The sequence below is a fragment of the Lonchura striata genome, chromosome 16, assembly GCF_050655825.1.
Source record: "Lonchura striata isolate lonStrDom1 chromosome 16, ASM5065582v1, whole genome shotgun sequence".
Lineage (NCBI taxonomy): Eukaryota > Metazoa > Chordata > Aves > Passeriformes > Estrildidae > Lonchura > Lonchura striata.
Window position 1 is genome coordinate 4,774,923 of NC_140718.1, and position 19,101 is coordinate 4,794,023.

A 19,101-nucleotide genomic window follows, 5' to 3' on the forward strand; every position below is an offset into this window, starting at 1 on the left:
CACTCAGGGGTCACTCATTGATCACTCATTGGTCACTCATTGGTCACTCATTGATCACTCATTGGTCACTCAGGGTCACTCTGGTCACTCAAGGGTCACTCATTGATCACTCATTGATCACTCATTGGTCACTCAGGGTCACTCATTGATCACTCATTGGTCACTCACTGGTCACTCACTGGTCACTCATTGGTCACTCCCGCCCCTCCCCCCAGGCCGGACTCTCTCAGTGCCGGGGGTGCCGCAGCTTTATTGGGGGAGGGGCGGGACCCAAAGGTGTCCATGGGTGTCCCAAAGCCACCCCAGGTGTCCATGGGTGTCCCAAAGCCACCCCAGGTGTCCCATGGGTGTCCCAAAGCCACCTCAGGTGTCCATGGGTGTCCCAAAGCCACCCCAGGTGTCCCATGGGTGTCCCAAAGCCACCTCAGGTGTCCATGGGTGTCCCAAAGCCACCCCAGGGTGTCCCATGGGTGTCCCAAAGCCACCCCAGGTGTCCATGGGTGTCCCAAAGCCACCCCAGATGTCCATGGGTGTCCCAAAGCCACCCCAGATGTCCATGGGTGTCCCAAAGCCATCCCAGGGTGTCCCAAAGCCACCCCAGATGTCCATGGGTGTCCCAAAGCCACCCCAGGTGTCCATGGGTGTCCCAAAGCCACCCCAGGGTGTCCCAAAGCCACCTCAGGTGTCCCATGGGTGTCCCATGGCCACCCTGCGGTGTCCTCTTCAGGGTGTCCCACGGATGTCCCAAAGCCACCCCAGGTGCCCCATGGAGACCCCAAAGGGACCCAAAGCCACCCCAGGGTGCCCCACAGCCACCCCAGATCCCCTCGAGGTCACCCCAAGGCCACCCTGAGGTCACCCCGAAGTTCCCCTGAGGCCACCCTGAGGCCACCCTGGATCCCCCTGAGGTCACCCCAAAGTCCCCCCGAGACCACCCCGAGGTCACCCCAGATCCCCCTGAGGCCACCCCAAGGCCACCCTGGATCACCCCCAGATCACCCCGAGGTCACCCCCAGGCCACCCTGAGGCCACCCTGATGTCACCCCAAGGCCACCCCGAGCTCCCCCCCAGGCCACCCCGAGGTGCCCCCGGTTGTCCCCTCAGGGCGGGCGCGGCGGGCTGCCGGCGGGCCGGAAGAGGCGCCAGGCGCCGCGGCAGATGAGACCGAACCAGTAGAGCTGGGGCGCGGCCAGGGCGGCGGCGGCGGCGTTGTAGGCCGGGGGCAGCGCGGCCGGGACGCGCAGCAGCGCCAGGCCCCGCTGCCGCCCGTAGGCCCAGTAGAGGTACGGGAAGAGGAGCACGCGGCAGCCCAGGAAGGTCACCAGCAGCGCCAGCCCGTTCAGCTTGTGCAGCGCCGTGTGCTGCCGCCGCAGCTGCGCCACAGCGACGGCGCCTCGGTCACCGCGGGTGGGTGGCACGGGGCCTCCGCGGGGCCGGGGACACGGGGACACCCTGACAGCTCTGCTGGGGTGAGGGGAACGCGAGGAACCCGTGGTGGCTGCATCTCAGGGGGGTTTGAGGAGGACAATGGGGAACTTTCTAGAAGGGGCCAGATGTTGTTTTGGGGTCTCTGGGGATTGAGGGACACAGGGAGACCTCAAAGGTTCTTGTGCAGTGAGGGGAAGGGGAGGAACCCGTGGTGGACGCATCTCAGGAGGGTTTGACGAGGACAATGGAGATGCTCTGGATGTGACCCCAATATGATTTTGGGGTCTCCGGGGCGTGAGGGACACGGGGACACCCTGACAGCTCTGCTGGGGTGAGGGGAAGGGGAGGAACCCGTGGTGGCCGCATCTCAATAGGGTTTAGAGAACCCAATGGAGACGCTCTGGATGTGACCCCGATGTGGTTTTGGGGTCTCCAGGCAATGGGGGACACGGGGACACCCTGACAGCTCTGCTGGGGTGAGGGGAACGCGAGGAACCCGTGGTGGCCGCATCTCAGGGGGGTTTGAGGAGGACAATGGGGAACTTTCTAGAAGGGGCCAGATGTTGTTTTGGGGTCTGCGGGGATTGAGGGACATGGGGAGACCTCAAAGGTTCTTGTGTGGTGAGGTGAAGAGGAGGAACCCGTGGTGGCCACATTTCAGTGGGGTTTGAGGAGGACAATGGAGATGCTCTGAATGTGGCCCCGATGTGGTTTTGGGGCCTCCGTGGGGCCAGGGACATGGGGAGACCCTGACAGCTCTGCTGGGGTGAGGGGAACACGAGGAACCCGTGGTGGCCGCATCTCAGGGGGGTTTGAGGAGGACAATTGGGATGTTCTGGATGTGACCCTGATGTGGTTTTGGGGTCTCCAGGGGGTGGGGGACACCCTGACAGCTCTGCTGGGCTCAGGGGGACACGAGGAGCCCGTGGTGGCATCTCAGGGGGGTTCAGGATTGGGGCCTCTCCTGGGGCTCCGGATTTGGGGAATTTGGGGGAATTTTGGGGGATTTTTTTGGGGATTTTTTTGGGATTTTTGGGGAATTTTTTGGTATTTCAGGGGATTTTGTGAATTTTGATGGTTTTTTGGGATTTGGAGGAATTTTGGGGAATTTGGGGGGATTTTTGGGATTTTGGGTCACTTTTGAGGATTTTTTTGAGATTTTGGGGGTTTTGGGGATTTTTGGGGGATTTTTTTGATTTTTGGGGATTTGGGGGGATTTTTTTACAATTTTGGGGGAAATTTTGGGGATTTCAGGGGATTTTGTGAATTTGGCAGATTTTTTGGGATTTGGGGGAATTTTTTGTGATTTTGGGGATTTTGGGGGATTTTTTGGGATTTGGAAAATTTGGGGGAATTTTGGGGGATTTTTTGGAGATTTTGGTAATTTCGGGGATTTTTGGGGATTTTTGGGGATTTCTGGGAATTTTTTTCGGATTTGGGGGAATTTTGGGGATTTTGGGGAATTTTGGGGAATTTTGGGGGATTTTTGGAGATTTTTTGGGGGATTTTTATCCATTTCTTGGAATTTTTGGGTAATTTTCTTGGGAATTTTGGGTGATTTTGAGCATTTTTTATTTTTTGTATCTTTTTAGGATTTTTGGGGATTTTTGGGGATTTGGAGGCAATTTTGGCATTTTCGGGGAAATTTTTTTGGATTTTTTTAGAATTTTCTGGAATTGGGATTTTCTGCAGCATTTTTTGGGATCTTTTTGGGGTTTTTAGGATATTTTTGGGGGTTTTTGAGATATTTTTGGGGTTTTTAGGAAATTTTGGGGATTTTTAGAATTTTTTAGGGATTTTTAGGAGATTTTTTTATTTTGGGGTGATTTTTTGAGGATTTTTGGATTTTTTTGGGGAGTTTTTTGGGGGATTTTTTGGGGATTTTGGGAGATTCTTTTCAGATTTTTTGTGGATTTTTTTGGGAGATTTTTTGGGGGATTTTGGGGGGTTTTTTTGGGATTTTTGGGGATTCTTTTTGGATTTTTTGGGGGCGATTTTTGGGGGATTTTTTGGGGATTTTTTTAAGATTTATGGAGATTTTTTTTTTTTTGGGGGGGGGGATTTTGGGGGATTTGTTTGGGAATTTTTTTGGGAATTTTTTTGGGATTTTTTTGGGATTTTTTTTTTGATTTTCCAGGAATTTTTGGTGCCTCCTTGGGGATTTTGGGGTGAATTTGATGGAATTTTGGGGGATTTTTCCATTTTTTGGCCATTTTTTGTGGGATTTTCTCGGGGGTTTTTTGGGATTTGGGATCTGGGGACATTTGGGAACACTTGGGGACATTTTTGGGGACATTTTTGGGGACATTCTGGGGACACTCACCAGGATAAGAACCTCGCCCAGGATTTGGAGTTTTCTGGGATTTTTTGGGGGGATTTTTGGGGGATTTTTCCATTTTTTGGCCGTTTTTTGTGGGATTTTTTGGGGGTTTCTTGGGATTTGGGATCTGGGGACAATTGGGGACACTTGGGGACATTTTTGGGGACATTTGGGGACACTCACCATGATAAAAACCTCACCCAGGATTTGGAGTTTTCTGGGATTTTTTGGTGATTTTTTTGGGGATTTTTCCATTTTTTGGCCATTTTTTGTGGGATTTTCTCGGGGTTTTTTGGGATTTGGGACCTGGGGACACTTGGGGACACCTGGGGACATTTTTGGGGACATTTTGGGGACACTCACCAGGATTAGAACCTCGCCCAGGATTTGGAGTTTTCTGGGATTTTTGGGGGATTTTTTGGTGATTTTTTTGGGGATTTTTCCGTTTTTTGACCATTTTTTGTGGGATTTTTTTGGGGTTTTTTGGGATTTGGGACCTGGGGACACTCGGGGACACTTGGGGACATCTTGGGGACACTCACCAGGATGAGGACCTTGCCCAGGCACACGAAGGGCGTGCTCAGCTCGGCCATCAGGAGGCAGCCCAGGAAGAAATCGCCTTTGCCCTGGCGCCACAGCTGGGACACCGAGGGCCACCAAAGTGTCACCAAAGTGTCACCAAAGTGTCACCAAGGTGTCACCAAATGTCACCAAGTGTCACCAAAGTGTCACCAAGTGTCACCAAGTGTCACCAAGTGTCCCCAAGTGTCACCAAAGTGTCACCAAAGTGTCCCCAAGTGTCACCAAGTGTCCCCAAATTGTCTCCACCCCCCCAAAATGTCCCCAAATGTCCCAAACCCCCCCAAAGTGTCACCAAGTGTCACCAGAATGTCACCGACCCCCCCTAAGTGTCGCCAAGTGTCACCAAAGTGGCCCCAAAGTGGCCCCAAATGTCACCAAAGTGTCCCCAAGTGTCCCCAAGTGTCACCAGAGTGTCACCAGAGTGTCCCCGAGTGTCCCCAAGTGTCACCAACCTGCCCAGAGTGTCACTGAGTGTCACCAACCCCCCAAAGTGTCCCCAAGTGTCACCAAGTGTCCCCAAATTGTCTCCACCCCCCCGAAATGTCCCCAAATGTCCCAAACCCCCCCCAAAGTGTCACCAAGTGTCACCAGAGTGTCACCGGTTCCTCCCCGAGTGTCACCAAGTGTCACCAAACGTCACCAGAGTGTCACCAACCTGCCCAGAGTGTCCCCAAATGTCCCAAAGCCCCCCAAAGTGTCCCCAAATGTCAGCAAATGTCACCAAAGTGTCCCCAAATGTCACCAGAGTGTCACCCAGCCCCCAAAGTGTCCCCAAATGCCACCAGGTGTCCCCCGAGTGTCCCCAAGTGTCACCAACCCCCCCCAAAGTGTCCCCAAATGTCACCGGAGTGTCACCGACCCCCCCCAAAGTGTCACCAACCTGCCCAGAGTGTCCCCAAGTGTCACCAAGTGTCACCCAGCCCCCCCAAGTGTCACCAACCCCCCCAAAGTGTCCCCAAGTGTCACCAAAGTGGCCCCAAAGTGTCCCCGAGTGTCCCCAAATTGTCTCCACCCCCCAAAGTGTCCCCAAATGCCACCAGGTGTCCCCCGAGTGTCCCCAAGTGTCACCGACCCCCCCCAAAATGTCCCAGACACCCCCAGAGTGTCCCCAGGGTGTCCCCAAGTGTCACCAACCCCCAAAAAGTGTCCCCAGGTGTCCCCAGGTGTCCCCAAGCCCCTCAAAGTGTCCCCAAAGTGTCCCAAAGTGTCACCAACCCCCCAAAGTGTCACCAACCCCCCAAAGTGTCACCAACACCCCGAAGTGTCACCAACACCCCAAGGTGTCCCCAAAGTGTCCCCGGAGTGTCCCAAAGGTGTCCCCCAAGTGACCCCAACCCCTCCAGGTGTCCCCAAAGTGTCCCCAGGGTCCCCAAAACTGTCCCCGAGTCCTCCCCAGGTGTGCCCAGGTGAGTGCCCAGGTGTGTTTAACCCTGCCCAGGTGTGCCCAGGTGAGTGCCCAGGTGTGTTTAACCCTTCCCAGGTGTGCCCAGGTGTATCCCAGGTGTGCCCAGGTGTGTTTAACCCTGCCCAGGTGCCCCCAGGTGCCCCGGGTACTCACGGTGGCCACGGGGAAGCAGACCAGCACCATGGCGGCGTGGTGCAGCACCATCAGCAGCTCGCGGCGCAGGAAGGCGGCGGCGGCGGCGCGGGCACCGCCCGTGCCCCCCTGGCCGTGCCCCTTCACCTGGGCGCGCTGCAGGTGGCACAGGTACATGGCGTAGACGTCGTACACGAAGTAGGGCACGGCGAAGGGCGGGTAGGCGGCGGCCAGCCAGTGCCTGCGGGCGCAGGTGGGCACGGGTGTGCCCCGGGTGTGCCCAGGTGTGCCCAGGTGTGCTCAGGTGTGCCCCAGGTGTGCCCAGGTGGAGTCGAAGTGTGCCCAGGTGTGCCCCAGCTGTGCCCAGGTGTGCCCAGGTGTGCCCAGGTGTGCCCCAGGTGTGCCCAGGTGTGCCCCAGGTGGGGTTAAAGTGTGCCCAGGTGTGCCCAGGTGTGCCCCAGACTGCCCAGGTGTGTCCCACATGTGTCCCAGAGTGCCCCAGGTGTGCCCAGGTGTGCTCAAAGTGTGCCCAGGTGTCCCCATGTGTGCCCCAGAGTGCCCAGGTGTGCCCAGGTTTGCCCAGGTGTGTCCCAAGTGTGCCCAGGTATATCCCAGGTGTGGTCGAAGTGTGCCCAGGTGTGCCCAGGTTCCCCCAGGTGTGCCCCAGGTGGGTTTAAAGTGTACCCAGGCATATCCCAGGTGTGCCCAGGTGTGCCCAGGTGTGCCCAGGTGTGGTCAAAGTGTGCCCGGGTGTCCCTGGCGTCTTCCAGGTGTATCTCAGGTGCCCCCAGGTGTGCTCAAGTGTGCCCAGGTGGGTTTAAAGTGTGCCCAGGTATATCCCGGGTGTGTCTCACCTGTGCCCATGTGTGCCCCAGGTGTGCCCAGATGTGGTCCAAGTGTGCCCAGGTGTGCCCAGGTATATCCCAGATGTGCCCAGGTGTGCCCAGGTGTGTCCCAGGTGTGCCCAGGTGTGCTCAAAGTGCGCCCGGGTGTCCCTGGTGTATCCCAGATGTGCCCAGATGTGCCCAGGTGTGCCCAGGTGTGTCCCAGAGTGCCCAGGTGTGTCCCAGGTGGGCACAGGTGGGCTCAAAGTGTGTCCAGACGTGCCCAGGTGTGTCCCCAGTGTCCCCAACGTCCCCAGTGTCCCCACTGTCCCCAGTGTCCCCAGTGTCCCCACTGTCCCCAGTGTCCCCAGTGTCCCCATGTCCCCAATGTCCCCAGTGTCCCCATGTCCCCAGTGTCCCCAGTGTCCCCAATGTCCCCAGTGTCCCCAGTGTCCCCAGTGTCCCCAGTGTCCCCAATGTCCCCAGTGTCCCCAGTGTCCCCAGTGTCCCCAGTGTCCCCAGTGTCCCCACTGTCCCCACTGTCCCCACTGTCCCCAGTGTCCCCAGTGTCCCCCGTGTCACTCACTGGTCGTCCAGGACGTGCTGGCAGGATCTGGAGATGATGAACCCGGCCGTGGAGGCCATCACCGCCTGCACCGAGGACACCAGCCTGGGGACAGGGACATCACTGGGGACACGGGGACAGCGGGGACATGGGGACAGCGGGGACAGTGGGGACATTGGGGACATGGGGACAGTGGGGACATGGGGACATGGGGACATGGGGACATTGGGGACATTGGGGACATTGGGACATTGGGGACATTGGGGACATGGGGACATCGGGGACATTGGGGACATCGGGGACATTGGGGGGACATGGGGACATTGGGGACATTGGGGACATGGGGACATTGGGGACATCGGGGACATTGGGACATTGGGGACATTGGGGGGACATGGGGACAGTGGGGACATCAGGGACAGCAGGGGGGACATTGGGGACATTGGGGACATGGGGGGGACATGGGGACATCGGGGACATTGGGACATTGGGGACATGGGGACATGGGGACATTGTGGACATGGGGACATTGAAGACATTGGAGACATTGGGGATGTTGGAGACATTGGGGGGACATGGGGACATTGGGGACAGTGGGGACAGTGGGGACACTGGGGACATTGAAGACATTGGGGACATTGGGGGGACATGGGGACATTGGGGACATTGGGGACATTTGGGACATTGGGGACATTGGGGACATTGGGGACAGTGGGGACAGTGGGGGGACAGGGGACACTGGGGACATTGGGGACACTGAGTGACAGAGGGGACATTGGGGACATGGGGACACAGGGACATCAGCACCAAGGACAGCAGCCTGGGGACACGGGGGACATTGGGGACATCGGGGGACACAGAGGGGACACGGGAGTGACACAGGGGTGACAGGGCGGGCGATGGGCCCGACGGTGACACGGGTGGCACGGGGACACGGGTGACACGCGGGTGGCACGGGTGACACGCGGGTGACACGCGGGTGACACGGGTGACACGCGGGTGACACACGGGTGACACACGGGTGACACACGGGGGACACGGGTGACACGCGGGTGACACGGGTGACACGCGGGTGACACGCGGGGGACACGGGTGGCACGGGGACACGGGTGACACGCGGGTGGCACGGGTGACACGCGGGTGACACGCGGGTGGCAGGGCGGGGGACGGGCCCGCGCTGACGTCCCTAAGCCGTGTCCCCGTGTCCCCGTGTCCCCGTGTCCCCGTGTCCCCGTGTCCCCACGCTGTCCCCGCGTCACCGGCTAATCCTGCCCTGCCCCCCCCCGGATTGTCACCACCCCCCCCGGATTGTCCCCAATCCCCCCCGATTGTCACCACCCCCCCCGGATTGTCCCCAATCCCCACCGGATTGTCACCACCCCCCCCGGATTGTCCCTGTCCTGTCCCTGATCCCCCCGGATTGTCCCCAATCCCCTCCGGATTGTCACCACCCCCCCGGCCTGGCCTTGTCATTGTCACCGTCCCTGGTCCCCCCGTGCCCGGGCCACCACCGGCCTGGAAGTGGCCCTGTCCCCTCGGTGTCCCCTCGCTGTCCCCTCGGTGTCCCCTCGCTGTCCCATCCCTGGCCCGGTGCCACCCCTCCCTGTCCCTGCAGTGTCCCCATCTCTGTCCCCAGCCCTGTCCCTGCCCAGGGCCACCTGAGCCTTGGCCTTGTCGTGTCCCCAGCCCTGTCCCCTCCCTGTCCCCTTCCTGTCCCCATCCTTGTCCCCATCCCTGTCCCCTCCCTGGCCCAGTGCCACCCATCCCTGTCCCTGCAGTGTCCCCTCCCTGTCCCCTCCCTGTCCCCATCCCTGTCTGCTCCCTGTCCCCTCCCTGTCCCCTTCCTGTCCCCATCCTTGTCCCCATCCCTGTCACCTCCCAACCCCATCCCTGTCCCCTCCCTGGCCCAGTGCCACCCATCCCTGTCCCTGCAGTGTCCCCAGCCCTGTCCCCTGCCTGTCCCCTCCATGTCCTCTCCCTGCCCCCATCCTTGTCCTCATCCTTGTCCCCTCCCATCCCCCTCTCTGTCCCCTCCCTGTCCCCTGGCTGTCCCCAAGCCCACCTGGCAGCCAGCACCGTGTCCCTGTCCCTGTCCCCATCCCCGTGTCCCCATCCCCGTGTCCCTGTCCCTGTCCCTGTCCCTGTCCCTGTCCCTGTCCCTGTCCCCATCCCCGTGTCCCCATCCCCGTGTCCCCATCCCCGTGTCCCCATCCCCATCCCCGTGTCCCATCCCCGTGTCCCCATCCCCGTGTCCCCATCCCCGTGTCCCCATCCCCGTGTCCCCATCCCCATCCCCGTGTCCCCATCCCCGTGTCCCCATCCCCGTGTCCCCATCCCCATCCCCGTGTCCCATCCCCGTGTCCCCATCCCCGTGTCCCCATCCCCATCCCCGTGTCCCCATCCCCGTGTCCCATCCCCGTGTCCCATCCCCGTGTCCCCATCCCCATCCCCGTGTCCCCGTCCCCGCTGTCCCCGCTGTCCCCGCGGTGTCCCCATCCCCATCCCCGTGTCCCCATCCCCGTGTCCCCATCCCCATCCCCGTGTCCCCGTCCCCTCCCGCGCTGTCCCCGCGGTGTCACCTGGCGGCCAGCACGGTGGCGCGGCCCGGGGGGCAGCCGGCGATGGCGGCCAGCGCCCGGCGGGCCAGCACGAAGAGCCCCGGGAAGAAGAGCAGCCCCGGCAGGCACAGCAGCCCCGCCGGCAGCGCCGGGAACAGCGGCAGCGCCGCCCGCGACACCGGCGACACCGGCGGCGACACCGGCGACACCGCGGCGCCGGGCATGGCCGGGCGGGCGGGGCCTGCCGGCGGGGCGGGGCTCAACGGGAGGAACCGGGGGTGGGCGGCGGGGGGACGGCGGGGACGGAGCGGGGACGGCCCGGGGACGGCGGGGGGACGGCGGGGACGGCGGGCATGGCCGGAGGGGCGGGGCCAAGGGGACACCGGCGGGGACACCGGGAAACGGGGCGGGGCCCGGAGGGGGCGGGGCTGGAGGGGGTTAGGGGCGGGGCCAAGGGGACACCGGGAATGAACGGAGGGGGCGGGGCCAAGGGGACACCGGCGGGGGCACCGGGAAAGGGGGCGTGGCTTAAAGGAGGGGGCGTGGCCAATGGGACATCGGGAATGAACGGAGGGGGCGTGGCTTAAAGGAGGGGGCGTGGCCAATGGGACCCCGGGGGATACCGGGAATAGGGGCGGGGCTTAATGGGTTGGGGGCGTGGCCAATGGGACACCGGGAATGAACGGAGGGGCGGGGCTTAAGGGGTTTAGGGGCGGGGCCAAGGAAACACCGGGAAAGAACGGAGGGGGCGGGGCCAAGGGGACACCGGTGGGGACGCCGGGAAAGGGGGCGTGGCTTAAAGGTGGGGGTGTGGCCAATGGGACACCGGGAATGACGGAGGGGCGTGGCTTAAAGGAGGGGCGTGGCCAATGGGACACAGGGAATGAACGGAGGGGCGGGGCTCAAGGGTTTAGGGGCGTGGTCAAGGGGACACCGGGTGACACCGGGAATGAACGGAGGGGGCGTGGCCAATGGGACACCGGGAATGAAGGGAGGGGGCGTGGCTTAAAGGTGGGGGCGTGGCCAATGGGACTCCGGGAATGAAGGGAGGGGGCGTGGCTTAAAGGTGGGGGCGTGGCCAATTGGACCCCGGGGGATACCGGGAATAGGGGGCGGAGCTTAAGGGCTTGGGGGCGTGGCCAATGGGACATCGGGAATGAACGGAGGGGGCGTGGCTTAAAGGAGGGGGCGTGGCCAAGTGGACCCCGGGGGATACCGGGAATAGGGGGCGGGGCTTAATGGGTTGGGGGCGTGGCCAATGGGACACCGGGAATGAACGGAGGGGGCGGGGCTTGGGCGGGGTCTAAAGAGGGGCGTGGCCAGTAGCGGGTGGGGCCAATGGGGCTGTAGGGAGGGGGCGGGGCTTCGGGGAAGGAGCCAATAAGGAGATGGGGAGGGGCTGGAGGGGCGGGGCCACCGGGAATGGGCGTGGCCGCGTAGAGGGAGCGGAGCTGGTCGCGCCATAAGGGGCGTGGTCGTGTGACGTCACAAAAGGGCGTGGCTTTGGGCCAAGGGGAGGGGCCAAGCCCCAAGCCCCGCCCCCTCCCCACTCCCCGCCTCATTTGCATAAATCTCCCTCTCACCGGCACCCGGGCGGGTCTGCGGCCTCCCTCAGCGCCTCATGAATATTCAGCGCGGCGCTCCCGCCGCTCATTTGCATAAATTTCCATCAGCCCCCTCCCCCACGGGCGCCGCCCCCACGGCCGCGGCGGGAGCGCCGCGCGCGCTGATTGGCGGAGACCGGCAGCCAATCAGCGCGCGTCGCGGGGCAGCGCGGGGGCGGCGCTGATTGGTGGAGAAAAGGGGGGCGGGGCTTGGGGGGAGGGCGGCCAATGGGAGCGCGCGGTGCGGGGTTGCCACGGCGACGGCGACGGTTTTTTGCATATTAATGAGGTGGGCGGGGCTGTTTAGCATAATAACGGTCAGCTGGGCCGCGCTCATGAATATTAATAGAGTTTTAATAGTCAGTCGCGTGTGTGCTCATGAATATTAATGAGATTTTAATGCAAGAGAAAGGGGAGGAGGCTCCGCCCCTCGCGCCACTGAGGCCACGCCCCCTCATTAGCATCGTAAAGAGGGGGCGGGACTAAAGGGGGACCCCAAAATTTCGGGGGACAAAAAGGGGGAGGGGCCCCAAATTTGGGCTCCTAAAAGGGGGGGAGGGGCCAAATTTGGCGTTCCAAAAAATTGGGGGAGGGGCCCAAAATTTGGGGAAGGGGTCCCAAAATTTGGGGTCCCAAAAGTGGGAAGAGCCCCAAAATTTGGGGCACCAAAAAGGGGGAGGGGCCCCAAAATTTGGGCTCCCAAAAGGGGGGAAGGGGCCAAATTTGAGGTCCCAAAAATTTGGGGGAGGGGTCACAAATTTGTGGTCCCAAAAGTGGGAGGAGCCCCAAAATTTGGGGTCCTAAAAGGGGGGAGGGACCAAATTTGGGGTCCCAAAAATTTGGGGGAGGGGCCCCAAAATTTGAACTCCTAAAAGGGGGGAGGGGCCCCAAATTTGGGGTCTCAAAAAGGAGGGGAGGGGCAAATTTGGGGTCCAAAAATTTGGGGGAGGGGCCAAATTTGTGGTCCCAAAAGTGGGAGGAGCCCCAAATTTGGGGTGCCAAAAAGGGGGAGGAGCCCCAAATTTGTGGTCCCAAAAGTGGGAGGAGACCCAAAATTTGGGGTGCCAAAAAGGGGGAGGGGCCCCAAAATTTGGGGTCCAAAAATTTGGGGGAGGGGCCAAATTTGGGGTCTCAAAAAGGGGGAGGAGTCCCAAATTTGGGGTACCAAAAAGGGGTAAGAGCCCCAAAATTTGGGGTGACAAAAAGGGGGAAGAGCCCCAAAATTTGGGGTACCAAAATGTGGGAAGAGCCCCAAAATTTGTGGTCCCAAAAGTGGGAAGAGCCCCAAAATTTGGGGTCCTAAAAGTGGGAAGAGCCCCAAAATTTGGGGTCCTAAAAGCGGGGGAGGGGCCAAATTTGGGGTCCCAAAAATTTGGGATAGGGTCCCAAAACGAGGGGGGAGGGGCTGCACCCCAAAATTGAGGGGGAGGGCAAAACGGGAGACCCCAAAATTCCGGCCGAACCCCCCCCAAAAAAATATTCGGATTGGGGGGGAGGTGGGTCCCAAAATTGGGGAATTCCATCCCTAAAAACGGGGGGGGAGGAGCCAAAAAATGGGAAGGGGACCCCCCCAAAAAAAAAAAAAAACGGGAAACCCCCAAAATCGGGGGGGGAAACCCCAAAATCGGCCCGCGGGGGGGGGAGGGGCGGCCGCTCCCCTCCCCCAGCGCGGGCCGGGGGTGGGGGAGGGGCGGGGCTATTTTGGGATCCCGAAAGGTCAAAGGGGACCCGAGAAGGTCACGGGGGGGTCCCCCCCCCCACCCCGATATAAGGGGGAGCCCCCGGAGCCCCCCGAGCCGGCCCCGGACACCCCACGGTGAGTGAGCCCCAAAAACGGCCGAATTGACCCCAAAATCTGCCTGGGATGGGAGAGAGCCTAAAATAACCCAAAATAACCCAAAAAATTACCCCAAATCTGCCTGGGATGGGAGAGAGCCTAAAATAACCCAAAATAACCCAAAATTTAACCCCAAATCTGCCTGGGATGGGAGAGACACTAAAATAACCCAAAATAACCCAAAATTTAACCCCAAATCTGCCTGGGATGGGAGAGAGCCTAAAATAACCCAAAATAACCCAAAATTTAACCCCAAATCTGCCTGGGATGGGAGAGACACTAAAATAACCCAAAATAACCCAAAATTTAACCCCAAATCTGCCTGGGATGGGAGAGAGCCTAAAATAACCCAAAATAACCCAAAATTTAACCCCAAACCCCCAAATAACCCCAAAATTTACCCCAAATGTGAATGGGATGGGAGAGAGCCTAAAATAACCCAAAATAACCCCAAAATTTAACCCCAAACCCCAAAATAACCCCAAAATTTACCCCAAATGTGAATGGGATGGGAGAGACCCTAAAATAACCAAAAAAACCCCAAAAATTTACCCCAAATGTGAATGGGATGGGAGAGACCCCAAAATAATCCAAAAAACCCCAAAATAGCCCCAAAATGTGAATGGGGAGGGAGAGACCCCAAAATAACCCAAAAAACCCCAAAATAACCCAAAATGTGAATGGGGAGGGAGAGACCCCAAAATAACCCAAAAAACCCCAAAATAACCCAAAATGTGAATGGGGAGGGAGAGACCCCAAAAAAAAAACCCCCAAAAATCCCAAAATCCGCCTGGGGAGGGAGAGACCCCCAAAAATCCCCCGGCATTGTCCCCAAATCTCCCCCGGACCCCAAAAATGACCCCGGGAACCCCAAAATCCCCCCGGGAACCCCAAAATCCTCTCAAGACCCCCCCAAAATCCTCAAGGGAACCCCAAAAATTCCCTTGGGACCCCAAAATCCCCGCGGGGACCCCAAAATCCCCCTCGGGAATCCCAAAAATCCCCCTCGGGAATCCCAAAAATCCCAGCTGGGACCCCAAAAATCCCTTCAGGACCCCCCAGAATTCCCACGGGAACCCCAAAATCCCCCCAAGGACCCCAAAAATTCCCCTCGGGACCCAAAAATCCCCCTCGGGAACCCCAAAATCCTCTCAAGACCCCCAAAAATCCCCCCGGGGACCCCAAAAATCCTCTCAAGACCCCCCAAAATCCTCTCAATACCCCCCAAAAATCCCCCCGGGGACCCCAAAATCCTCTCAAGACCCCCCAAAATCCTCTCAATACCCCCCAAAAATCCCCCCGGGGACCCCAAAATCCTCTCAAGACCCCCAAAAATCCCCCCGAGGACCCCAAAATCCTCTCAAGACCCCCCAAAATCCTCTAAATACCTCCCAAAAATCCCCGCGGGGACCCCAAAATCCTCTCAAGACCCCCCAAAAATCCCCCCGGGGACCCCAAAAATCCTCTCAAGACCCCCCAAAAATCCCCCCGGGGACCCCAAAATCCTCTCAAGACCCCCAAAAATCCCCCCGGGGACCCCAAAAATTCTCTCAAGACCCCCCAAAATCCTCCCGGGGACCCCAAAAATCCCCCCGAGGACCCTAAAATCCTCTCAAGACCCCCAAAAATCCCCCCGGGGACCCCAAAATGCTCCCCGGGACCCCCAAAACTCCCCGCGGGGACCCCCAACCCCCCGGTGGGCCCCACCGTGACTCAGCTCGCGGCGTTGCCCTTTTAAGGCCCCGCCCGCTCGGGGCGGGCGCGGTGACGTCACCGACGCAAGCCCCGCCCCCGCCCGCGAGCGCCGCGGCCCAAGGTGGGGGGGGGGGGGGGGGGGAATTTTGGGGTGAAAAAGGGAAAATTTGGGGCCGGGAGGGAAAAGGGGACGGGGCGGGGCCGGGCCAGGCGGGGTTTGGGGGGGAAAGGGCGGAATTTGGGGCGAAAAAGGCGAATTTTGGGTGCGGGGGGAGCGTCGGGGGCGGTTGGAGGAAACGTGAGGGGAAAAGTGCGGGTTTGGAGGGGAAAAAGCGGATTTTGGGGCGCAAAGTGCAGATTTTGAGGTGAAAATGCAGGTTTTGGAGTGAAAAGTGCAGGTTTTGAGGTAAAAAAAAAGTCGATTTGGAGGTTAAATTGGGAATTTTGGAGGTCGGGAGGAAATCCTGAAGTGAAAAGTGCAGATTTTGAGGAGAAAAGTGCAGGTTTTGGGTTAAAAATGCAGATTTTGGGGTAAAAGTGCAGATTTTAGGGTAGAAATCCAGATTTTGAGGTGAAAAGTGCAGGTTTTGAGGTGAAAAGTGCAGGTTTTGGGTTAAAAATGCAGATTTTGGGGTGAAAAGTGCAGATTTTGGGGTCTGGGACAGATTTTGTGGAGGGTGAGGAAATCGTGAGGTAAAAATTCAGATTTTGGGGTAGAAATTAAGATTTTGAGGCGAAAATTGCAGATTTTAGGGTAGAAATTCAGATTTGGTGATGAAAAGTGTAGATTTTGGGGTGAAAAGTGCAGATTTTTAGGTTAAAATGCAGATTTTTGGGGTAAAAATTCAGATTTTGAGGTGAAAAGTGCAGATTTTGGGATCTGGGGCAGATTTTGAAGTGTGGGAAAAGATCGTGAGGTAAAAAGTGCAGATTTTGAGGTAAATTGCAGATTTTTTGGATGAAAATGCAGATTTTAGGGTAAAAATTCAGATTTTGAGGTGAAAAGTGCCGGTTTTGGGGTGAAAAGTGCAGATTTTGGGGTCTGGGGCAGATTTTGTGGTGCGGGAAAAAATAGTGAGGTAAAAATGCAGATTTTGAGGTACAAAGTGCAGATTTTAGGGTAGAAATCCGGATTTTGGGGTGAAAAGTGCAGATTTTGAGGTAAAGTGCAGATTTTTGGGATGAAAATGCAGATTTTGGGGTAAAAATTCTGATTTTGAGGTGAAAAGTGCCGGTTTTGTGGTAAAAAATAAGTCAATTTGGAGGTTAAATTGTGAATTTTGGAGGTCAGGAGGAAATCCTGAAGGAAAAAGTGCAGGTTTTGAGGCGAAAAGTGCAGATTTTGGGGTCTGGGACAGATTTTGTGGAGGGTGAGGAAATCGTGAGGTAAAAATTCAGATTTTGGGGTAGAAATGAAGATTTTGAGGCGAAAATTGCAGATTTTAGGGTAGAAATCCAGATTTTGAGGTTAAAATGCAGATTTTTGGGGTAAAAATTCAGATTTTGAGGTGAAAAGTGCTGGTTTTGGGGTGAAAAGTGCCGATTTTGGGATCTGGGGCAGATTTTGAAGTGTGGGAAAAGATCGTGAGGTAAAAATGCAGATTTTGAGGTAAAAAGTGCAGATTTTTGGGATGAAAATGCAGATTTTGGGGTAAAAAGTGCCGTATTTGTGGTAAAAAAAAAAAGTCAATTTGGAGGTTAAATTGTGAATTTTGGAGGTCAGGAGGAAATCCTGAAGGAAAAAGTGCAAATTTTGAGGGGGAAAGTTCAGATTTTGGGGTCTGGGGCAGATTTTCTGGTGTGGGAAAAAATCGTGAGGTAAAAAGTGCAGATTTTGGGGTAAAACTGCAGATTTTATGGTAAATAGTGCAGATTTTAGGGTAGAAATCCAGATTTTGATGTGAAAAGTGCAGATTTTGGGGTATAAAGTACAGATTTTGGGATGAAAAATGCAGATTTTGGGGTCTGGGGCAGATTTTGTGGTGGGTGAGGAAATCGTGAGGTAAAAAGTGCAGATTTTGAGGTGAAAATGCAGATTTTGAGATAAAAATGGAGATTTTTGAGGTAAAAATTCAGATTTTGTGTTGAAAAGTGCAGGTTTTGGGTTAAAAATTCAGATTCTGGGGTGAAAAGTGCAGGTTTTGAGGAGAAAAGTGCAGGTTTTGGGTTAAAAATGCAGATTTTGGGGTGAAAAGTGCCGGTTTTGGGGTGAAAAGTTCAGATTTTGGGGTCTGGGGCAGATTTTGTGGTGTGGGAAAAAATCGTGAGGTAAAAAGTGCAGGTTTTGGGGTAAAAATGCAGATTTTGAGGTAAAAAGTGCAGATTTTAGGGTAGAAATCCAGATTTTGATGTGAAAAGTGCAGATTTTGGGGTATAAAGTGCAGATTTTGGGATGAAAAATGCAGATTTTGGGGTCTGGGGCAGATTTTGTGGTGGGTGAGGAAATCGTGAGGTAAAAAGTGCAGATTTTGAGGTGAAAATGCAGATTTTGAGATAAAAATGCAGATTTTTGGGGTGAAAATGAAGATTTTTGAGGTGAAATTGCAGATTTTTGGGATGAAAATGCAGATTTTGGGGTAAAAATTCAGATTTTGAGGCGAAAAGTGCTGGTTTTGAGGTTGAAAAAGTCGATTTGGAGGTCAAATTGTGATTTTTGGATGTTGGGAGGAAATCCTGAAGGAAAAAGTGAAAATTTTGAGGGGGAAAGTGCAAATTTTGGGGTGAAAATGCAAATTTTTGGGGTGAAAAACCAGATTTTGATGTTAAAGTGCAGGTTTTGAGGTAAAAAGTGCAGGTTTTGAGGTGAAAAGTGCAGATTTTGGGGTAAAAATGCAAATTTTGAGGTTTAAAGTGCAGATTTTTCGGATTGGGAGGAAATTCTGTGGTAAAAGGAGCAGATTTTGAGGTAAAAATGCAGATTTTGAGGTAAAAACACAGATTTTGAGGTAAAAAAATGCAAATTTGGGGTGTTGGGAAGAAATCCTGAGGTAAAAAGTGCAAATTTTGGGGGTAAAAATGCAAATCTGTGGTGAAAAAGGAAATTTTGGGATATGGGGAGAAAATTGTGAGGTAAAAAAATCAGATTTTGGTGTCTAGCTGCAGATTTTGGGGTGAAAATGAAGATTTTGGGGGGCTTGAACAGTTTTGGGTGGGAAAAATAAAGATTTTGGGGCGGGGAAGAGAAATTTTGAGGTGAAAATTGGAGATTTTGGGGTGAAAAATGTCAATATTGGAGTGGAAGGGCCAATATTGAGGTGAAAAAGGCAGATTTGGGGCAAATTTGGGACGGAAAAATCTGATTTTGGGGCAAAAATGACAAATTTGAGGCAAAAAGGGTTAGATAGGGTCAAATTTGAGGTGAAAAAGGTCAAATTAGAGGCGAAAATTTCAGATTTGAGAGTGACGGCAGAATTTGGGGTGAAAAGTCAAATTTTGGGGTGCAAAAGGCAGATTTGGGGTGCAAAAGTCAAATTTTGGTGTGAAAAAGTCAAATTTTGGGGTGCAAAAGTCGGATATGTGGGCGCAAAAGTAGAATTTGGGGGTGCAAAAAGCAAAATTTGGGGTGAAAAAGTCGAATTTGGGGTGCAAAGGCAGAATTTGGGGTTAAAAAGTCACATTTGTGAGAGAAAAAGAGAAATTTGGGGGTTCAAAAGGTGGATTTTGGGGTGCAAAAAGTTTATTTTTGCGGTGAAAAAGGCGGATTTGGGGTGCAGAGTGGATTTTGGGGGTTCCAGGGCAGATTTTGGGGTGCAAAATGCAGATTTTGGGTGCCCAGTGCGGATTTTAGGGATTTTGGGGTGCAAAATGCTGATTTTGGGGGTTCCAGGGGCGGATTTTGGGGTGCAAAGTGCCGATTTTGGGGGTTCCAAAGGCGGATTTTAGGGATTTTGGGGTGCTCTGTGTGGATTTTGGGGTACAGAGTGCAGATTTTGGGGGTTCCAGGGTCAGTTTTGGGGTGCTCAGGTCAGATTTTGGGGTTCCAAGGCAGATTTTGGGGTTCCAGGGTCAGTTTTGGGGTTCCAAGGCAGATTTTGGGGGTTCCAGGGTCAGTTTTGGGGTGCTCAGGTCAGATTTTTGGGGTTCCAAGGCAGATTTTGGGGGTTCCAGGGTCAGTTTTGGGGTGCCCCGTGCCGATTTTTGGGGTGCCCCGT

The 19,101-nt window shown here is 56.0% G+C and overlaps 1 protein-coding gene and 1 long non-coding RNA gene across 6 annotated transcripts; one reads left to right on the plus strand and one right to left on the minus strand.

Moving 5' to 3' along the window:
* Window positions 1-230: 230 nt before the first annotated feature.
* TLCD3B (TLC domain containing 3B) lies at window positions 231-11,506 on the minus strand. 4 transcript variants are annotated; one of them, XR_014958727.1, is made up of 6 exons: window positions 9,836-10,091; window positions 7,278-7,379; window positions 5,889-6,108; window positions 4,291-4,386; window positions 678-1,373; window positions 231-423 (listed from the first exon to the last, which is right to left on the minus strand). XR_014958727.1 is itself a non-coding variant. In XM_085593557.1 (6 exons), the coding sequence occupies exons 2-6, from the start codon at window positions 10,036-10,038 to the stop codon at window positions 1,101-1,103; spliced, it is 894 nt and encodes a 297-aa protein (XP_085449683.1). In that variant the 5' UTR covers window positions 10,039-10,055; window positions 11,398-11,506; the 3' UTR covers window positions 231-1,100. The 4 variants fall into 4 exon arrangements, 2 of the variants coding, with proteins under 2 accessions (XP_085449683.1, XP_077645713.2); XR_014958728.1 differs by having other exon boundaries at window positions 657-1,373; XM_085593557.1 differs by adding an exon at window positions 11,398-11,506 and having other exon boundaries at window positions 231-1,373; window positions 9,836-10,055.
* Window positions 11,507-15,060: 3,554 nt separating this feature from the next.
* Window positions 15,061-17,718, plus strand: LOC146765941 (uncharacterized). Of its 2 annotated transcripts, none has more exons than XR_014958729.1 (3): window positions 15,061-15,745; window positions 15,808-15,888; window positions 16,994-17,718. It is a non-coding gene; the product is annotated as an uncharacterized LOC146765941 (long non-coding RNA). The 2 variants fall into 2 exon arrangements; XR_014958730.1 differs by lacking the exon at window positions 16,994-17,718 and adding an exon at window positions 16,648-16,987 and having other exon boundaries at window positions 15,808-16,215.
* The last annotated feature ends 1,383 nt before the right edge of the window (window positions 17,719-19,101 follow it).